At 41.3% G+C, this 19,516-nt stretch overlaps 1 protein-coding gene and 1 long non-coding RNA gene across 2 annotated transcripts in view; both read left to right on the top strand.

Annotated features, from left to right (window-relative positions):
• The window catches only part of elovl2 (ELOVL fatty acid elongase 2), a 104,801-nt gene that overhangs the window by 77,592 nt on the left and 7,693 nt on the right, over positions 1 to 19,516 (top strand). Inside the window, exons 5-7 of the mRNA XM_082184846.1 lie at positions 14,534 to 14,705; positions 16,076 to 16,200; positions 17,642 to 17,776. Of these exons, the coding sequence (XP_082040972.1) occupies positions 14,534 to 14,705; positions 16,076 to 16,200; positions 17,642 to 17,776 (432 nt within the window). The remainder of the gene's footprint in view (positions 1 to 14,533; positions 14,706 to 16,075; positions 16,201 to 17,641; positions 17,777 to 19,516) is intronic.
• On the top strand, positions 3,078 to 3,684 carry LOC309508727. Its single transcript, XR_014209698.1, has 2 exons — positions 3,078 to 3,329; positions 3,612 to 3,684. It is a non-coding gene; the product is annotated as an uncharacterized lncRNA (long non-coding RNA).

Here is a 19,516-nt window from a genome sequence, read left to right as displayed (position 1 = left end):
CATGTTGTAAATACTCATTTTTGAGTGGAAGGAAAAACATGCTGTTTTCGTGCATGTATCTCTAAATGCAAATGAGCTGCTACTCCCCACCAGAAGAACTCCAGAAGAGGGTGGAGCCTTTACAGCTTGTGCCTTTGCATAAAAAAGCATATACTTTGCTAAAGACTAACAAAACATCTGCTTGGTTTTGATGATCATCTCTATCGTGGTCACGCTCACGTGACATTGCAGTTCTTCATCATTATGAACGTTTATTATCTCCATGTGTTTTAAAGGGGTGGTTCAGGATTTTGGACATCTGACCTCATTTCCAAGTTAGCCTGGGTGTTATTTATCAGTGGAGATAGTTTTCAAAATTTTTCATCCAGTCCTTCCAGTTTCATAGTTCGCCGGTGCTAGGCTAGTAGCGCAAGTCAACGGTATCTGCTAGCCTGCCATTAAAAGCAGTTTTACCCACTCCACAGTACACCAAAAGCAAATAAATTATAACGCCAGACTATCGATGTAAATGTCTGTTGAGAGAATAATGTTAGAAATCAAACTACCCTTTCATCACATTGCAATAGTTATACTTTGGACTGGATGACATTTTTTGAAAACTGTCTCCACTGATAAATAACACCCAGGCTAACTTGGAAATGAGGTCCGATGTCCAAAATCCTGAACCACCCCTTTAATGCCATATCAGTCTAAACTTCTGGGGCTGTATTCACAAAACATTTTATCTTACCACTAAGAGTTCTCTTAAATGGCAGTAAAAGTTCTTAGTTAAGCGGTTTCTCTTCTATTCACAAAGCTGCTGATACCAACTTTTACTAAGGAATAAAGAGAAGTCTTAAGCTAAGAGTAAGGGGTTGACCTCGTTGCTATGGATGATGTCAACACGCTTACTAACTATACACACAGTGATTGGCTGAAAGGAAAGGGGTCTCTGTCAGTGATTTAATCATAGAAATATTGTCAAATTCAAATAAAGTTTTTAAAATAAATATGTTGCCATATTTAAATAAAGGTTTGAAAATGTAGGCTAAAGCCCTATTTGCACTGGATTAGTATTATCTGGGGACCTTGTGTGATTTAGAAATTATCCACCCACATCTGAATTTCGTGTGGCGCATTTGCACGGGATAAGCGAAGCCTGTGATTTTATTCGAATTTACTGACTCATCTCTCGGATATGATGTCAATAGGCTATTGCTTAGAAATGTCTTGTTGTTATAGGTCTAGCTGTATGATATATCATAAACAGAATAATTTTCCCTTACCGCATGCTGCTATATATGTCATCCATCTCTATCTAATCATTCTTTTTGTTTTCGCTCTTCTGATGATTTTCAGCCTTTCTGCAAATTGTATAGTTGTATGGTGTATAGCGATATGACCCAGCACCCAAATTACTATCAAAACATTCCAACGCAGCCTCCATTCCCGAAAGATGGATAAAAAGGCACACAGGAAACAAAAACCTTGAAAAAATTGTATACGACCCCGCCAAATCACAGAGATGGCGATTCGCACGGCACTAATATTATCACAGGACCTCGGTGTTCGGCGAAATATGGTAGGTCATTTGCGGGGAAATTTTTACTTTACAAATTACAGACATGGCCGATTCGCACGGGATTAAGATCACAGACAACCTCCGCAATTATTACAAATGACTAGAGGTCACCAGGTAATACTAATCCAGTGCGAATAGGGCTTAAGTGTCACCAATTAAATGAGTATATGTTCAGCTAATTGTCAGTCACTTACATGTCTGCATCTCAAGAGATTGCAGGATTCAAACGACAAATTATGTTTTATAAACAAAGTTCGGGAGGAGCACGTTCAAACAGTCTATCTAATCAGCTCGAGAGGAGGTACAGCCGAGAGCCGACTCACCTAGTTACCTCAACAGTTTGCTGCATCCCTAAGCCACCCCGTTCCTCACTCTCGGCTGGGGATACGGGGGAGAACTTTATTTTAAAATCTATAAATCAAAATATTTCTTGCATTTATGAAGAAAAGGTTCAGCACCCAAGGCTCTGTCACTATTGCCTCAATGGTGTACAGTGTCTTTGGGCAGATTGCCAGCAACAGACATTAGGATTGTTTGTGATTTTGTCTTAGTGACTTAAGAGTCCTCTTGACTACTCCTAACATTTCACAGATTTAAGAGCTAGTTTTAGCGCTAAAATGCTTTGCAAAATACTCTTAGAGCAAAAATTTAGGAGTCCTAAAATTAGGACTGACATGCCCATTATTTTTGAGAGTTTCTCCTAAATCGGCAAGTTAGGAGCTACTTTTAGCCATAAAATGTTTTGTAAATACGGCCCCAGATGTATGGTTTTTTGAGTGTACACATCTTAAGCACGCGTACAGAAAGCTGAATGTCAGACGGAGCATCCCGTGAGTATTAAACTAAGTTATCTTTCACATCTTACTGTGCTTAAACTGTCAAATACTCTCAAGGTTATGTAAAAAAAAAAAAAAGTTCACATAAACAGTCAGTTATGTCTATGAATATAAACAGCAAGTAAAGAAATCGCATGTGTATTAGATCTGCGTATTAAAGTGAAAGTAGCGTAATATGCAGCACCTACAGCTATATATGCTGTTAATATGAATCAAACAACAAAAGAGTCCATCAGCAGTGGTGGGCGAGGCGTGTGCAATGTGATGTCACATTGCATAGAAACTGCAAAAGGCCTATTCTGAGGCACTGCTAGGGATCAAACATTTTATTTTTACCATTATAGGGTAATTTGTATTTATGTGAGTGTATATATGTATATATATGTATATACACACACACATATATATATATATATATATATATATATATATATATATATATATATATATATATATGTGTGTGTGTATGTGTGTATATATATATATATATATATATGTGTGTGTGTATGTGTGTATATATATATATATATATATATATATATATATGTATATATGTATATATATATATATATATATATATATATATATATATATATATATATATATATGTATATGTATATGTATATATATATATATTGTTCTGTCCTCAGTTTGTAAATTGTTTTTTGCTGTAAGTTCAATTTCATGCTTGATAATTATTTTGTTTATTATAAGAAAAGAGCCACAGGTATTTTGTAATGTAAGAAGAGTCTTTATTTTGAAAGAGCTTTTATTTTGACATGACCTTCCTGTTTACGTATGGGCGATCCCATGAGCTTCCGGTCCTTGAGCTTGCCAGAACTGTAATGTTACCGGCACGAAGCGCGTCGGGATATTTCTGATGTTTCGCTCCCGAATCTTGTTTGTCCCACACTCGTAAGGCGGCAATGTCTGTAAGTGTCTAACTTGAGTGATGATGTATATTGTATGTTTTGTGTAGAGGTAAACTTAATGAGCACGATGTAACGTCAACTCGAGAATGTATATTAGTAGCTACGTTACGTTGTTAACGTTCGTCTTTTGCTAATTAGCTAACTCATACTCTGTTAGCGTGCTAGTTATTGTACATTTTCTATTAAGCTAACGTGACTGTTTAAAGCTGGTAAATGGTGAAAGTTATATCTTGTACTTGCGAGGCAGGTTCCTAAGTATATTTTGTATTCTGTTTATTACAGTTTTACTCGATTTTCACTTGCAACGTTGGAAAATAAAGGAGCAAGGCGCTCGCGTCCTGGCTCGTGGAAACGAGTTTGGCTTGCTGTTGAGTCTGTGTTCACGCACTTAGCTCACACACAGACAGGGACAGTACAGTAAAAAGACAACCAGCGTGGGTGCAAGGGATAACGCAAGAATTCCAACATGGCGTCTGAATCGAAATCTAGAGATGAAACAAAGCCTGAAGCAAGCCCGCTACCACGTCCATCGTCTTCAAAGTCTTCGGTTCACTCGAGAGCCAGCTCAAAACGCTCGTCCTCTTCAAGATCTTCTGTCATGGAGGCTGCCGCCAAAGCTAGAGCCGCAGCTGAAGCAGCGCTCACCAAGGCATCTTATGCTAAGCGACAGGTAGAAATGAAAAAGGAACAAGCTAAGCTAGATCTACAAAAGGCCACATTAGAAGCAGATTTGGAGGCATTGGCGTATGAAAGGGATGCAGAGGCGGCGCGGGTTGAAGCTGAAGTCTTAGAAGCAGCTGTAGCTATGGGGAATGAAGATGTACAAAGTCTAAGAAGTGTGGTTCCGCCACAAGTGATTCGACAGCGCACCGAAGAGTATGTGCAATGCCAGCCACGGATTAGCGTACAGTCTTCTTCCTCACCGCATCACTATGAAATGCAGCATACAGTGAACAGTCCTCCATGTCAGTCAGCACATGGAACTGTAGAGGAAAAGCCCCCACTCAGAGACTTCAGACCCTTTGCACATGAACCCGCACATGCAGCTGAACAATCCCCAACCTCAAAACCGTCACACAGTCCATACAGACATGATCAGCCTCCTCTTTGCCCTGACTCTCCACCCATGAGAGACTTCGCCAAGTTCCTAGCACGCAGAGAATTAGTGACCACTGGCCTTACCAAGTTCGACGACTCACCAGAGAACTTCCGCGCATGGCAGTCGTCATTCTTCAATGCAACACAGGGCTTGGGGCTCGCCTACAGTGAAGAGTTAGACCTCCTCGTGAAGTGGCTAGGTAAAGAGTCACAGGAGCACGTGAAAAGGATTCGTGCTGTTCATGTCACTAACCCCAGAGCTGCCCTCCATCTGTCCTGGCAGAGACTGGAGGAATGCTACGGCACACCAGAGATGGTGGAGAATGCGCTGTTCAAAAGACTGGATAGCTTTCCACGTCTGTCTGCTAAAGACAATGCAAAACTGAGAGAGCTCAGTGATCTTCTTATGGAGTTGCTGGCAGCTAAGGACGACGGTTATCTCCCCGGGCTGGCCTACTTCGATACTCCTCGTGGGATAAAGCCCATAGTCAAGAAGTTGCCTCCTGGCCTGCAGGAAAAAATGGCTCACCACAGGCTCCCGCTTCAAAGAGCAACACAGAGTGACTTTTCCTCCTTTTTCGTTCTTCGTTGACTTCATCAACAGCCAGGCTAAAGCCCGCAATGACCCAAGTTTCACCCTGTCAAGCTACAGCCAGTCATACAGCAAAGGTGAGAGAACTCCATTCAAGCAAAGTGGATTCAAGTCTGCTGTATCTGTTCACAAGACAGACGTGTCTGCTACAGTTGACGCAGACACCACAAGCGCCACAGACGCTGGAAAGAAAGACATTGATCCAGCTCGATATTGCCCTGTGCATAAGAAAACACATCCGTTAGAGAAATGTAGGTCATTCAGAATGAAAACACTGCAAGAACGAAAAGACATTCTTAAAGAACACAAACGCTGTTACAAATGCTGTACCCCAAACCACCTTGCCAGGGACTGCCGGACGACACTGAAATGCGGTGAGTGTGAGAGCGAAAGACACTGCTCAGCAATGCATCCTGACACCTCTCAGCCACCACCTCCGTCGTCTGTCCTACCAGGTGCAGAGGCACAGCCAGCCAGTGTTCCCGTGGAAGTGAGATCGCAGTGCACCAAGGTCTGCGGCCTAAACAGTCTTCCACGCTCCTGCTCAAAAGTATGCCTGACGCGCGTCTTCCCTCAAGGTCAACCAGAACGCGCCATTAAGATATACGTCATACTCGACGATCAAAGTAACCGTTCCTTGGCACGCTCTGAATTTTTCCAGCTGTTTGGGGTCAACAGCAGCCCGTCACCATATCTGATGAGAACATGCGCCGGCACGACTGAGATGACCGGAAGAAAAGCAGTTGGCTTTCAAATCAAAGCAGTGAATGGAGGTGTGTGCCTTGATCTACCGCCACTCATCGAGTGCAACGAGATATTGACCAACAAGTCTGAAGTCCCGACACCAGAGGTCGCCCTCGCACACCCTCACCTCAGACACATCGCTCTGCATATTCCCAAGCTGGATCCTGACGCCCAGATGATGATTCTGCTAGGGAGAGACATGATTCGTGCACACAAAGTGAGAGATCAAGTCAATGGGCCCCACAACGCACCCTTTGCCTAGCGTTTAGATTTAGGTTGGGTGATAATAGGTGAAGTGTGTCTTGACAATGCTCACAAGCCAACCGTGAACACCTTCAGAACCCACATTCTCCAGAATGGACGTCCGTCACTCCTTACTCCTTGCCACAATAGCATCTGCGTGAAAGAAAGACTGAGCTACGGCGGGGAGCACAGGTATGGCCACTCTGCACATATGACAAAGCCTAAGCCAGCTGAAGAACAGCTCGGGCTCACAGTCTTCCAGAGAACAGACAATGACAATAAGAGTGCCATGTCCTTTGAGGATGAACTGTTTTTGAGCATTATGGAAAAATAACTCCATCAGGATAAAGAGAATAACTGGGTAGCTTCGTTGCCATTTAAGTCTCCTCGTCCTCCGCTCCCCAACAACAGAGAGCAAGCTCTGTCACGCCTCAATTCTTTGAGACGCACGTTGAACAAGAATGCTGAGATGAAGCAGCAGTTTTCCTCCTTCATGGACAAGTTGTTCGAGAACAAGCATGCAGAGAGGGTATCGCCCGTCCGAGAGAAACAGGAATGCTGGTACCTGCCCATTTTCGGGGTGTACCATCCTCAAAAGCCAGGGCAGATACGAGTCGTGTTTGACTCAAGTGCCCAACAGCATGGTGTGTCCCTCAACTCAGTGCTGCTCACAGGCCCCGACCTAAACAATTCTCTCCTGGGCGTGCTGATACGGTTTAGAAAGGACCTCATCGCAGTCACTGCTGATATCCAACAGATGTTTTATGGATTCCTGGTGCGACACGACCACAGAGACTACCTGAGATTCCTGTGGCACGAAGACAATGACTTCTCGAAAGAGATTCAAGAATATCGCATGCGTGTGCATGTCTTTGGCAATAGCCCGTCCCCGGCGGTTGCCATCTACGGCCTGCAACGAGCTGCTCAGAGAGGTGAGCCAAGGTACGGTGCAGACACTAAGCAGTTTGTTGATAGACACTTTTACGTGGACGACGGGCTCGTATCCCTGCCCACAAAGTCAGCAGCCATCGACCTGATGAAGCGAACATGTGCATCACTCGCAGAGTCCAACTTGAAACTGCACAAAATTGCCTCAAACAGCGTCGCTGTGATGAAAGCCTTTGAGCCTGAAGAACTGGCCACAGGCATCAAAGACTTAGGCCTGGACGACGAGACCCTGCCTGTACAGAGGAGCTTAGGCCTATGCTGGGACATCAACACAGACATGTTCACCTTCAAGGTCGCCGTAGCTGACAAGCCTTACACCCGGCGCGGGGTGCTGTCAGTCATTAACAGCATCTTTGACCCCCTGGGTCTGGCAGCGCCAGTGACCATCAGAGGCAGACTGTTGCTACGAGAGCTGTCCAGCGGAGTTCAGGACTGGGACACTCCTCTGCCCGATGAAAAGGTGAGCAGATGGGAAGAGTGGAAAGCCTCACTTGAGAAGCTGAGTAACCTCCATGTCCCTCGCTGCTATGTGAAGATGTCACTCTCAAAAGCCAAATACACAGAACTGTGCCTTTTCTCTGATGCCTCGAACTGGGCTATAGGGGCAGTAGCCTACTTGAGAGCTGTCACTGTAGAGGGCCATTGTGAGGTTGGATTTGTGCTAGGGAAGGCTAAGCTGTCACCACAACCAGAACCCACAATCCCACGCCTCGAGCTCTGTGGAGCTGTTCTGGCAACTGAGATGGCAGAGCTGATCTTAGACGAACTGGACTTCAAGCCAGACGCTGTTAAATTCTACTGCGACAGCAAGGTGGTCCTCGGATACATCTGTAATGACTCAAAGCGCTTCTATGTGTACGTGCACAACCGTGTGCATCGTATACGCCAGACAACATCCCCAGATCAGTGGCATTACGTCCCTTCGGAACAGAACCCAGCGGACTTAGCCACCAGATCTGTAGCAGCATCACAGCTCATGGACACAATGTGGTTTAAAGGACCCGACTTCCTCTACAAGCCTCCAGAGATGGAGAAACGTGATCACTTTGGATTGATAGATCCTGAAGCAGATGTGGAAGTTAGACCACAGGTGACCGCTCTAGCTACCCACCTCAAACCTAAGAGTCTTACTTCTGAGAGATTCCAGCGCTTTTCCACATGGAAGTCTCTGCTGAGAGCTGTTTCCTACTTGAAACATCAGGTGCGTTCGCACAAGGCAGACACAACAGACACACCACAGCACACATGCAAAGGCTGGCATCAGTGCAGTGGGCTTCGCACTCCTGAGGAGCGCGCAGCAGCGAAGAGGCTCATACTAGAGACTGTTCAGAGAGATGCATATCCAGATGAATATGCTGCTCTTCAAGCAAACAGAGATGTCTCTAACTCGAGTCAGCTCTTGACCCTTGACCCTTACATGAGCGACGGTCTGCTGCGGGTTGGAGGGCGTCTTAGAAATGCTTCTCTTGACTCTGAGGTAAAACACCCAATTATCCTCCCTAAGTATAGCCATGTAGCCAAGCTGCTTGTAGAACACCATCATGCTGAAGTGAAACACCAGGGGCGACAGTTCACAGAAGGGGCTATCAGAGCAGCTGGACTGTGGATTGTCGGTGGCAAGAGACTGGTGAGTTCTACCCTTCATCATTGTGTGACATGCCGTAAGCTCAGAGGGAAGCTGGAAGTGCAGAAAATGGCTGACCTCCCTCCAGAGCGGCTCGACACCTCCCCACCCTTCTCATACGTAGGGCTGGACGTATTTGGACCGTGGACAGTGATGACCCGACGCACTCGAGGAGGTGCAGCGCAGAGCAAAAGGTGGGCCATTCTGTTCACGTGCATGAACACCAGGGGGGTACACATTGAAGTCATAGAGTCAATGGATGCCACAAGCTGTATTAATGCATTGCGAAGATTCTTTGCCATCAGAGGCCCGGCAAAGCAGCTCAGATCAGACAGGGGGATGAACTTCATAGCCGCCAGTGCAGAGCTGGGCATGGAGCGTCCTGAGAAAAAGCAGACCGAAATCCTGAGTTATCTCCACAGCAAAGACTGCACATGGGAGTTCAATCCGCCGCACGCCTCCCACATGGGGGGAGTGTGGGAACGTATGATTGGGGTCACACGCAGAATACTAGACACTATGCTTTTGCAAAACAAGCATACTCACCTGACGCACGAGGTCCTGTGTACCTTGATGGCAGAGATATCAGCAATTATCAACGCACGGCCGCTGATTCCCATCTCATCAGACCCCTCCTCGCCCATTCTGCTGTCCCCTGCTATGCTCTTGACCCAAAAGCCAGGCCTACATGCTCCACCTGGAGACTTCATCAGTAAAGATCTCCTGAGAGGTCAGTGGAAACAAGTGCAAGCACTGGCAAACGAGTTTTGGGGCCGTTGGAGAACTGAGTACTTAAGCACTCTCCACTCAAGACGCAAGTGGCACAGAAATCAGCGCAACCTACAAACTGGAGACATTGTGCTGCTAAAACAGACTCAAGCACCAAGGAACGAGTGGCCAATGGCTTTGGTCACATCGGCCTCTCCGAGCAGCGATGGACGAGTCCGCAAAGTTGAGGTGCAGACCGCATCTCAGGGCACTTCAAAGACTTATCTGCGGCCCATCTCGGACGTCATCCTTCTCCTTGAAAAAGACTGATCAGACGTTCACTGAAAAAAAAAAAAGGGGAAAGCATATAAAGACAAGTTGAGTAGTGGCAGTATGCCAGACGGGGAGTGTTCTGTCCTCAGTTTGTAAATTGTTTTTTGCTATAAGTTCAATTTCATGCTTGATAATTATTTTGTTTATTATAAGAAAAGAGCCACAGGTATTTTGTAATGTAAGAAGAGTCTTTATTTTGAAAGAGCTTTTATTTTGACATGACCTTCCTGTTTACGAATGGGCGATCCCATGAGCTTCCGGTCCTTGAGCTTGCCAGAACTGTAATGTTACCGGCACGAAGCGCGTCGGGATATTTCTGATGTTTCGCTCCCGAATCTTGTTTGTCCCACACTCGTAAGGCGGCAATGTCTGTAAGTGTCTAACTTGAGTGATGATGTATATTGTATGTTTTGTGTAGAGGTAAACTTAATGAGCACGATGTAACGTCAACTCGAGAATGTATATTAGTAGCTACGTTACGTTGTTAACGTTCGTCTTTTGCTAATTAGCTAACTCATACTCTGTTAGCGTGCTAGTTATTGTACATTTTCTATTAAAGGGGTGGTTTACTGCTTTTTTTCTTTGCATGATTGTGTTTATGGGGTGCAATATAACATGTCTTCGGGGGTTTTTTAGTTTTTTTTGTCTTATTTTTCATAAATTTCACCTTTATTGTAAGCTGCTTTCTCCTCTGTCACTTGAACGACCGGTTGACTTCCTGATTCTATGAAACCACTCCCTCAGAAACAGGCAATGGGCTCAGATTGGTTAGTTGGGCCGGTGTGTTGTAATTGGCTAAACTGCGTAGTGCATGTTGTCCGGAAACTTCACGCCCATTACCTTTACGGGCGAAAGTTGCATGTGCTCCGGTCAAATGTAAATAATGGTGTCAATACTGCCGTATCAGTTTGAGCCAGAATCAGACCCAGAAAGCGGCAACGAAGAGAGTCAAGCAACCTCCCCAAACACGGCTCTTACAAAACGTTTCTGAATGGTACATTTTTTATTATTATTATTCTATTCTATTCTATTCTATTCTAATCTACTATTATTATTTCGATACGCTGTTACTTGAAAATGCTACTGCTGCTTGTTAGCTTTTGAGATACGGTTTTCTCCTGATTAAACATTTAATATAACTGAATAAATGACTGAGTAATACCGTTTTTTAAAGTTATTGTTTTAACTTTAGCAGCTGAAGTTGGCTGTTGCGATTACATATATTTTTTTGAACTTTATACACGTTTGTCTTATACACACAAAATAGCATCGAACTAACTGGCTATAAACAAACAGCGTTGGCATTGGTTTACGTTCTTGATCAAATCGAAAAATTACGTCATAAAATATACATGGAAAATACATTTACAAAATTAGTACATAATTACAAATTCAGGTCCAAAATGTTTGTACGCGTTTGTACGTGTAAGTGGCTACTAAAGCCAGCGCTGGCATTTGTTTACGTCCTTGATAAAACTAAAACATTAACTTACGTCTGAAATTATACATGCAAACAATATTAAGTCTTACTTACAGGTTGTGGCCCAACAACTGCTGCCTCTGGTTTTAAAGTTGGAACTGCTTCATGTTTTAGTAACAGTTTCTTGTTGAATCCGGCATTGAATTCGTGGAGATTCTGGAAGCTGTCTTCCGTAAAATGCGCAGCACATGAGCTATTACGATTGAAATTTTCAGGAACATAATCAAACATAAATTTTAGCCATTGTTGATGAACTACAGCGTCCGTATGAAGCCCGAACACAGAAGACCTGGCAGCTGGGTGAAAATAACACACTTTCGACGGCATGGCTACAGCTCTCCACTATAACTCTTCCTCTTCGACAAAGCCACAGAAATATGGCCATGCCCCCTTTTTTGCATGGGTTAGTTACGTATAAAACCCGGGAAGTATCTCGTTGTAGTCCCATTCCAGTCGTTTTTGTAGGCATTAAACTTCCTGATTTTTTTAAAAGACGATATCTCTGCTTACGTTGAACTTTCAGCGCAGCAACTTTGCAGATACTGTTCATGCACCAACAGCAACATTACACACCATTTAAAATGAAAAAAGTGAAATCACAATCAACCACCCCTTTAAGCTAACGTGACTGTTTAAAGCTGGTAAATGGTGAAAGTTATATCTTGTACTTGCGAGGCAGGTTCCTAAGTATATTTTGTATTCTGTTTATTACAGTTTTACTCGATTTTCACTTGCAACATTGGAAAATAAAGGAGCAAGGCGCTCGCGTCCTGGCTCGTGGAAATGAGTTTGGCTTGCTGTTGAGTCTGTGTTCACGCACTTAGCTCACACACAGACAGGGACAGTACATATATATATATATATATATATATATATATATATACTGTATATATATATGTATATGTATATGTATATATATATATATATATGTATATATATAAAATCAACACTCAAATAACAAATTGTATGCAAACATGTAAACTGCACATAAGGCAGTTTCTGCATTAACTTCTAAATTGAATTATATGTTTTTATTCCAATTTGTTATTTAAATAATCGTTACACACCGGCTGTCATTTGCATATGACAGATATTTTAAACATACATTAAATAATAAAGACATCACTAACATGTTAAGTAATATATAATGAATATGCTAATATTGTGCATATTTAGCCAAATAGTTCATTTCTCTAACTGACTAATAAGCTCTGGACATTAAATGACTTGCTTGAGGTAAATGTAATGTTACGTGACATGTTTGTAAGCTGTTTTACTGATGTCTTTCCGCCATTGAAACACAGATTGAGCTATTACATAACATATAATATGTTTCAGTAAGTTGTAGGCTACTGTATCTTTCAACATGCCTTCAGATGTTCATTAATGTTTATTAGGAAGAGATGATCACATTCACTCGCGTTCCTCGCACGCTGCTGCTTAAACTGAGACGCCTGTTTAGTTAATGATCTGTCACGCCACATTAAAGAGCGCCAAAACGGCATTTATTGTTTGAATTTCGTGATAAAATTTGATAATTTAAAAAATGACACTTTGCGGGACGAATACGTATACCGTTACACCCCTAATTAGGCTACTATGTAATCAGATGTCAAGGAAGAAAAAAATAGGCTTGTTTGAGATGAGCAAAATCATGCGCAGAATCGATCACCGGTGATCAGCGCGAGATGCCTGCCGGTTAGAAATGTGTCCGAGTGCGGTCCGCCTTGCTCTGATGTCATGCTGACGTATGTCAAAAATCTCTCGCGAGCGCAAGGCGCACGTGTCGGATTCTGCAGTCGAGCGCAGTTGCTCTCCACCGACTGCGCTGATCAAAAGCACGATGGGAAACGACTTGCTGACGACACAGCTTAATGCTCATTGGTTTAAACAACTGTGATGTATTGTTCTCTTTTAAAATGTTTTGATTTTAAAACTCGAATATCATGTTTTATGTGTATATGTTATAGTGAATATTCCCAAACTATCTGACATTGCGATCTCTTTGGGTTATGCAATAAATTTTTATAAAAAAAATAAAAAAATAAAACCACATATGTCTGTATTAAAGAAAAAAATATTGATAAACATGTATTTGGAATGGAATTAAATAACAAGTACTTTGGGTGTCTTGTTCATTTTATTTATTTTCATATAAAAGCAACAGAACTTGAATTACTTCCAGTTTATTAGCAACGCACGAGCGTGAATCCCGCGATATCCATCTTTGATCTCGCAGGTGTCAGATCCACTACGAGAAGAGAGATCTGTCCGGCTTGCCTGCGCTTTTTTCACTCCTCCTCTCACTGCAGCCGCCTACTCTCGCATACATTTCAGGCGAGGCAAGGCGCATCCCAAACAAGCCTAATGTTTTGTCCTCAACCTCAACATTAGGCTTGTTTGACATGAGCAAAATCTGCGCAGAATCGATCACCGGTGATCAGCGCCAGATGCATGCCAGTTAGAAATGTGTCCGAGTGCGGTCCGCCTTGCTCTGATGTCATGCTGACGTATGTCAAAAAACTCTCGCGAGCGCAAGGCGCACGTGTCGGATTCTGCAGTCGAGCGCAGTTGCTCTTACTGCGCTGATCAAAAGCATGATGGGAAACGACTTACTGACGACACAGCTTAATGATCATTGGTTTAAACAACCGTGATGTATTGTTCTCTTTTAAAATGTTTGATTTTAAAACTCTGATATCATGTTTTATACGTTATGTGTGAATATTCCCAAACTATCTGACAGTGCGATCTCTATGGGTTATGCAATGTAATTTTTATTAAAAAATAATAATAATAAAAACACATATGTCTGTATTAAAGAAAAAAAAGATTGATAAACATGTATTTGGAATGGAATTAAATAAGTAGGCTACTTATGGGTGTCTTGTTCATTATATTTATTTTCATATAAAAGCAACAGAACTTAAATTCCATCCAGTTTATTAGCAACACTGTGCACGAGCATGAATCCCTCGATATCCATCTTTGATCTCACAGGTGTCCGATCCACTGCGTGAAGAGCGAACTGTCCGGCTTGCCTGCTCTTTTTTCACTCCTCCTCTCACTGCAGCCGCCTACTCTCGCATACATTTCAGGCGAGGCAAGTCGCATCTCAAACAAGCCTAATGGGCTAGGGCTGGGCGGGGCGCGTTCGGTACGCCATGAGAGTATCGCGATAGGTGGTGTACACCCAAATAAAAGTGAATTTTGCATAATAGGTCCCCTTTAGCCTAAGTTTATGATCACACTCTGGCTGCTGGCACATAAGTGCATTAACACTACTGCATTAGCTTTGTCATCTGATGTACGTAAATATTTTGATATTAACATAAATATTAATATTGTGCCTATATCTCAATATTTATGCACATCATATGACATCTTATTACATTTAACTTGCCCCAAAATGTGTACCTGTTTTATATGGATAGGTAGCAAAAGTACTGTGGTGGTACTATTTCTCCAAGCTGATTGAGTTCCTGGACACCATCTTCATTGTGCTAAGGAAGAAAAACAACCAGATCAGTTTCCTGCATGTGTATCATCATGCTTCTATGTTTAACATCTGGTGGTGTGTCCTCAACTGGATACCCTGTGGACAGAGTAAGTAAGCCTAAAGGACAAAGTTACATCAAAGAAAGGTCACAGGTTTAAGAGACCGTGGTGTGAGGAAATGTGTCAAGGTTTTATTATTGTTTTAAGATGATGTTTCTAAAAAAGCTTAGCTTAGGCTTAGCTTTATGTTTTAACAATAGCCAGTGTATAATAATGTAGATTTTATTATTAGTGTAGATTTAGAATACTACATGCTATATATACAGTACACACACTGCTGGTCAAAAGTGTGAAACACTTTTTGAATGTAGTCTCTTAAATCTCACCAAGGCATTTAAAAAAAAAAAAAAATTAAATAAACAATTATTAGAATGTAAATGGTAAACTGGTTTCTGTTGTATATTTTAAAATGTAATTTATTCCTGTGATGGCAAAGCTGAATTTTCAGCAGTCATTATTACAGTCTTCAGTGTCACATGATCTTTCAGAAATCATTCTAATATGCTGATTTGGTGCTAAAGAACATTTCTTCTTATTGTTAATGTTAAACACAGTTGTGCTGCTTAATATTTGTTCTGGAAACTGTTTTGAGGTTTGCTTTTTTCCCCCAAATTTTTCAAGGCTTGCACCTTGGAATCTATTTCAGGGTTTGCGTTCTTGAGCCACCAGGCACTGTTTTGTGCGAATGAGCGGGCCAGAGCGCGTTGAGTGTTTTCTGTTAGAACGGTGTTGTGTTAGCAGCCCCTAAGTTAATACCTAATGATCTTTGAAACGGAAGTGAATCAATCAATCAAAACTAACTTTAGCTGGACAATACATTTATTCTAGAGCCGCTGTAAAGCCAAAACAATCTCTGTTACTGTAATTTCCTATTATCACTATAAAGCTGCTTTGAAACAATCTGTATTGTTAAAAGCACTATATAAATGAAGGTGACTTGACTTGACTTTGATGAATAGAAAGTAGAACATAATTTTTTTATAAATAGAACGTTTTTAGAATTTATTAATTTCATAAACGTCTTTACTGTCTTTTTCTTTCAATCAATATAATGTGCCTTTGCTAAATAAAAGTACTAATTTCTTTTTTTCTTTTTTCTTTTTTTTAATCTTACTTATACTCCACCCTCACCCTCATGATTTCCAAAAAGAAAAGAAGCAGCTAAAACTGTTTTCAACATTGATAATAAGAAATTATTTCTGAAAGATCATGTCAAGATCATGAAAGATTGAGATTGAGATGTCACAGATAAAAAAAGAAATAAAAAAAAATACCTTCACTACAGAGGGAACATACACATAACAGTATTGAATATATATATTTTATATATATAAAATGTTTATTTGACACATAATCTTGCATGCTACCAATGCCATGATGGTTCAGTTCAACCTGTATAATGTAACATCTTTGTCCAGGTTTCTTTGGACCGATGCTAAACAGTTTCATCCATATCCTCATGTATTCTTACTATGGTCTGTCAACCATCCCATCCATGCACAAATATCTGTGGTGGAAACGCTACCTCACCCAGGGTCAGCTGGTCAGTGTGCAAACTATCCTCTGCTCTTACATTCCCATATCCCTTCACATTTTCATGCTTACACCTGTCCTAACTACACGCGACGCGCATTACAAGGTATCTTTTCCATGTTAATCGTTAAGAGTTTTTGTCCTAACCAGCCGTGACGGCGACACGCGACGATTCTATTTTAGAAACGGTTTCGGAACAACAAACACAGACTGTGGCAATGATAATCTCAGGTACTGTTTATGTGCTTTATTTAATGTTAAAAGCATGCAATGTGACTTTGAATATCATTTAGTGCTCCCAGATTTGTAGCTGTAAAAGCAACAATGTACAATTCACCTCAGATCTTGAAATTAAACAAATGGAAACAAGACCGTTCAAACTGTGAACAAGCAAGTGTATTGTTTGACAAAGATTGTTTTAGTAACTCAGTAGCCTATGTATTTTTAATAATGTTTAAATGGTGTAATATTTGTGAATTTGATTATGTAGCCTTATCCATTTTCTTGCGATTGCCGCCAAAATTACTCTCTGGTGCTGTGCACTTGCCGCGAGACTCCGCCCACACGCTGTTCTGATTGGCTGTGGGTGATTGATTTCGACGCATCTTGCAGTCGCTTGACTCGCTTCGCGTCTATTGTGGACAGACACATTATGTGTGGCTGGGATCGCATCGCGTCTGGTAAGGACACGGTGAGACCTTCCCTCTGCCATCACAGAATAAATGAAATGCTTATACATTAAACTGATGTCGTCGCTAATACTGCTCTTCTTCTACTTCACTTTCCTCGCTTTTTAAGCTATTGCCACCTAGTATTAAGGCATACTGATCGTATTACATAGATCATCAGACGACGTAAGTCACCCTGTTTGATTTCCTCAGTTTTTTAATTATAAAACTCTGCAGTTAATTTTAATTTAATGGAAGGGCTAGTTTTAGGGTAAGGTTTAGGGTTTGGGGGTAGGTTATCATCTATAATTACCATGAGTCTGTTTTAATTTGATTGTATATTTTTGTTATGTTCTACTAAGCGCTGTTATTTCATACTTCATAAGATTCAAAAGCAATAGAAGTTATAGACTTACAAACCTTTAATACATAAAACAAAATAATTTACTTCAAATTATTGTGTTTGTCAGTGAAGCTTGTTTCTTCACGGGAGGCGTAATGTGTAGTAATAGGAGTAACTTGCAGGGCCATGGTTTGTAGTACTGCAGGACGCAGACGCAAGCCAAGTATTCTTGGAGTACTTAATTATACTTTTAAGTACATAAAAAGTAGACTGAAAGTATACTTTCTGATCTTTAGTTTAAAACGGCACAGACTAATTAGTTTAAAATTAGTTTAGTAGTATACTAGCACACTTTTTTTCTGCTCTGCTCTTTTGTTCTTGTTGTATTTCATGTGTTAGAAGATGATTGTCTCTCTGTAATGTTCTATTCTTTGTCTCAGGTTCAGTTTGTATTGACTATAACACACACAGTAAGCGCATGGGTCGTTCCTTGTGGCTACCCTCTGGGCTGTCTGAAATTTCAGACCTTCTACATGTGCACACTTGTCGTCCTGTTTGTCAACTTCTACATGCAGGTGAGAACTTCTACAAATTTAGTCAACTCTTCAAAATTGGGTCAGATGATCTTTACCCCTTACTAAATAATAATAATAAAATAAATACCAGATGGAGTTTTATTTTTTGACCTCTTCTTCAGGAAATATAAACTTGAGGACAATGCCACCAAATAGAAAACCAGGTCCACTATCCTTCAGAGTTCCAACTCTAATCCAACACACTTTAAAAATCTAACCAAATTCTTCGCAATTACTTGAAAGTTACAGACAGGAGTGTTTGAATAAGGCTAGAGCTAGGCTGCGTTCCAGTCCAAAATTGTCATGCCCTTCACTTGCTAACTTCCCTCCGTCTCGTTCACTTGGATGTACGTCATTGCTTACGTTGCATGAGTGCCCACTACAGGCGGAAACTGCAATGGACTGAATTGGAACATCCTAAGCCCTTGATCACTTGGAATCAGCTATGAATTTGATGTATTATTAACAAAAAAAATTCACTTTAAGAATTTGTTTAATGCAGCATCCAAATGTATATAGGTGTGTTTGGGTTGTTTTAAATTAAAACATTTGTAATTAATATATCATAGAGTTGTTTGTCGTGGTGGTGATTAGACTAGATCTGTGGTGATGTCACAATCGTACTGCATTGTGGGACATATAGGTGTCTGAAGTGTACATATGAAGTAATGTACAAAATCAGTCAAAATCGAGGGAGCGAGGGTCTGTCCATATGAACTTCCCTCATCCATTTCACGAACTGGAACGTGCTTCAAAATGGCGGCAGGGATTCCCCTGAGGGGAAGTGCTTAGGGAAGTTTGCAAGTGCGTGTCTAAAAGTGAAATGGAACGCAGCCATAAACTCTGCAGGACAGTGGCCCTCAAGGGTCACACTCTCAGAAAAAAAAAAGAACAAAAAAAATTAACAAACAAATGTCACTGGGGCAGTGCCCTTGAGCTTGAGCAACTGCGCACACCTCGGGCTTGATGTCACTTTGTTTAGCATAGCATACTATATAGACAACTGTCTAAAATGAACAAATTATACATCTTTTGAAAGTTCTAAGGGTGTAGTGTCAATATATGGTGTCTGTTTTATGATATAGATGCTCCAGCAGCAGTAATATTGTAATTTGTGTCTGGAGTACAAATTACAACATGCAAAATTAAAACAGGTTTTCATACATTTGTTATGAAATAGCAATCATGAGATGAATCCAAACCGTTGCTCTTGCGTAAAATATCCATGACAAGCATCTATTGAAAAACATCCAACAGCACTTTTTGTCCACAAAAGCATTTAAATCTGTGAAATATTGATATATTGACAATTGTTTACGTTAGATTTTGCCTGAACGATCTGCTCTCCATCATCGTTCTTCAAAAAATTATACAATCTATGCACTGTTTATGTTGTAAAACTGTATATGATCATATACATAAGACTTTCACAAACAAATGAGCCCGGCTCCAAAGTTTATTTTTAAAAACAGGGTGGTAGTTTTACTTGTAATATTTAAGCAGTGCCATCGGATTTTGTGACGTCTTGAGAAGCATTACTTCACGAGGACATGGTAGAGAAGAAGCGAGGAGAATAGTGACTCGGAGAGTGAAGTCAGCGGCAGAATCATATCGATGATCATTCTGAATGGGCGGACGCCATTAGCTGTGTCTATATCTATGTAAGTAGTGAGACAATTGAATGTTTTTGGAGATTAAATCACATCTTTTGCCTGAATTATTGGCCATCGTTGCGATAAT

Source organism: Leuciscus leuciscus (genome assembly GCF_965113295.1).
Source record: "Leuciscus leuciscus genome assembly, chromosome: 11".
Classification (NCBI taxonomy): domain Eukaryota; kingdom Metazoa; phylum Chordata; class Actinopteri; order Cypriniformes; family Leuciscidae; genus Leuciscus; species Leuciscus leuciscus.
This window is presented reverse-complemented; position numbering and strand designations above follow the sequence as displayed.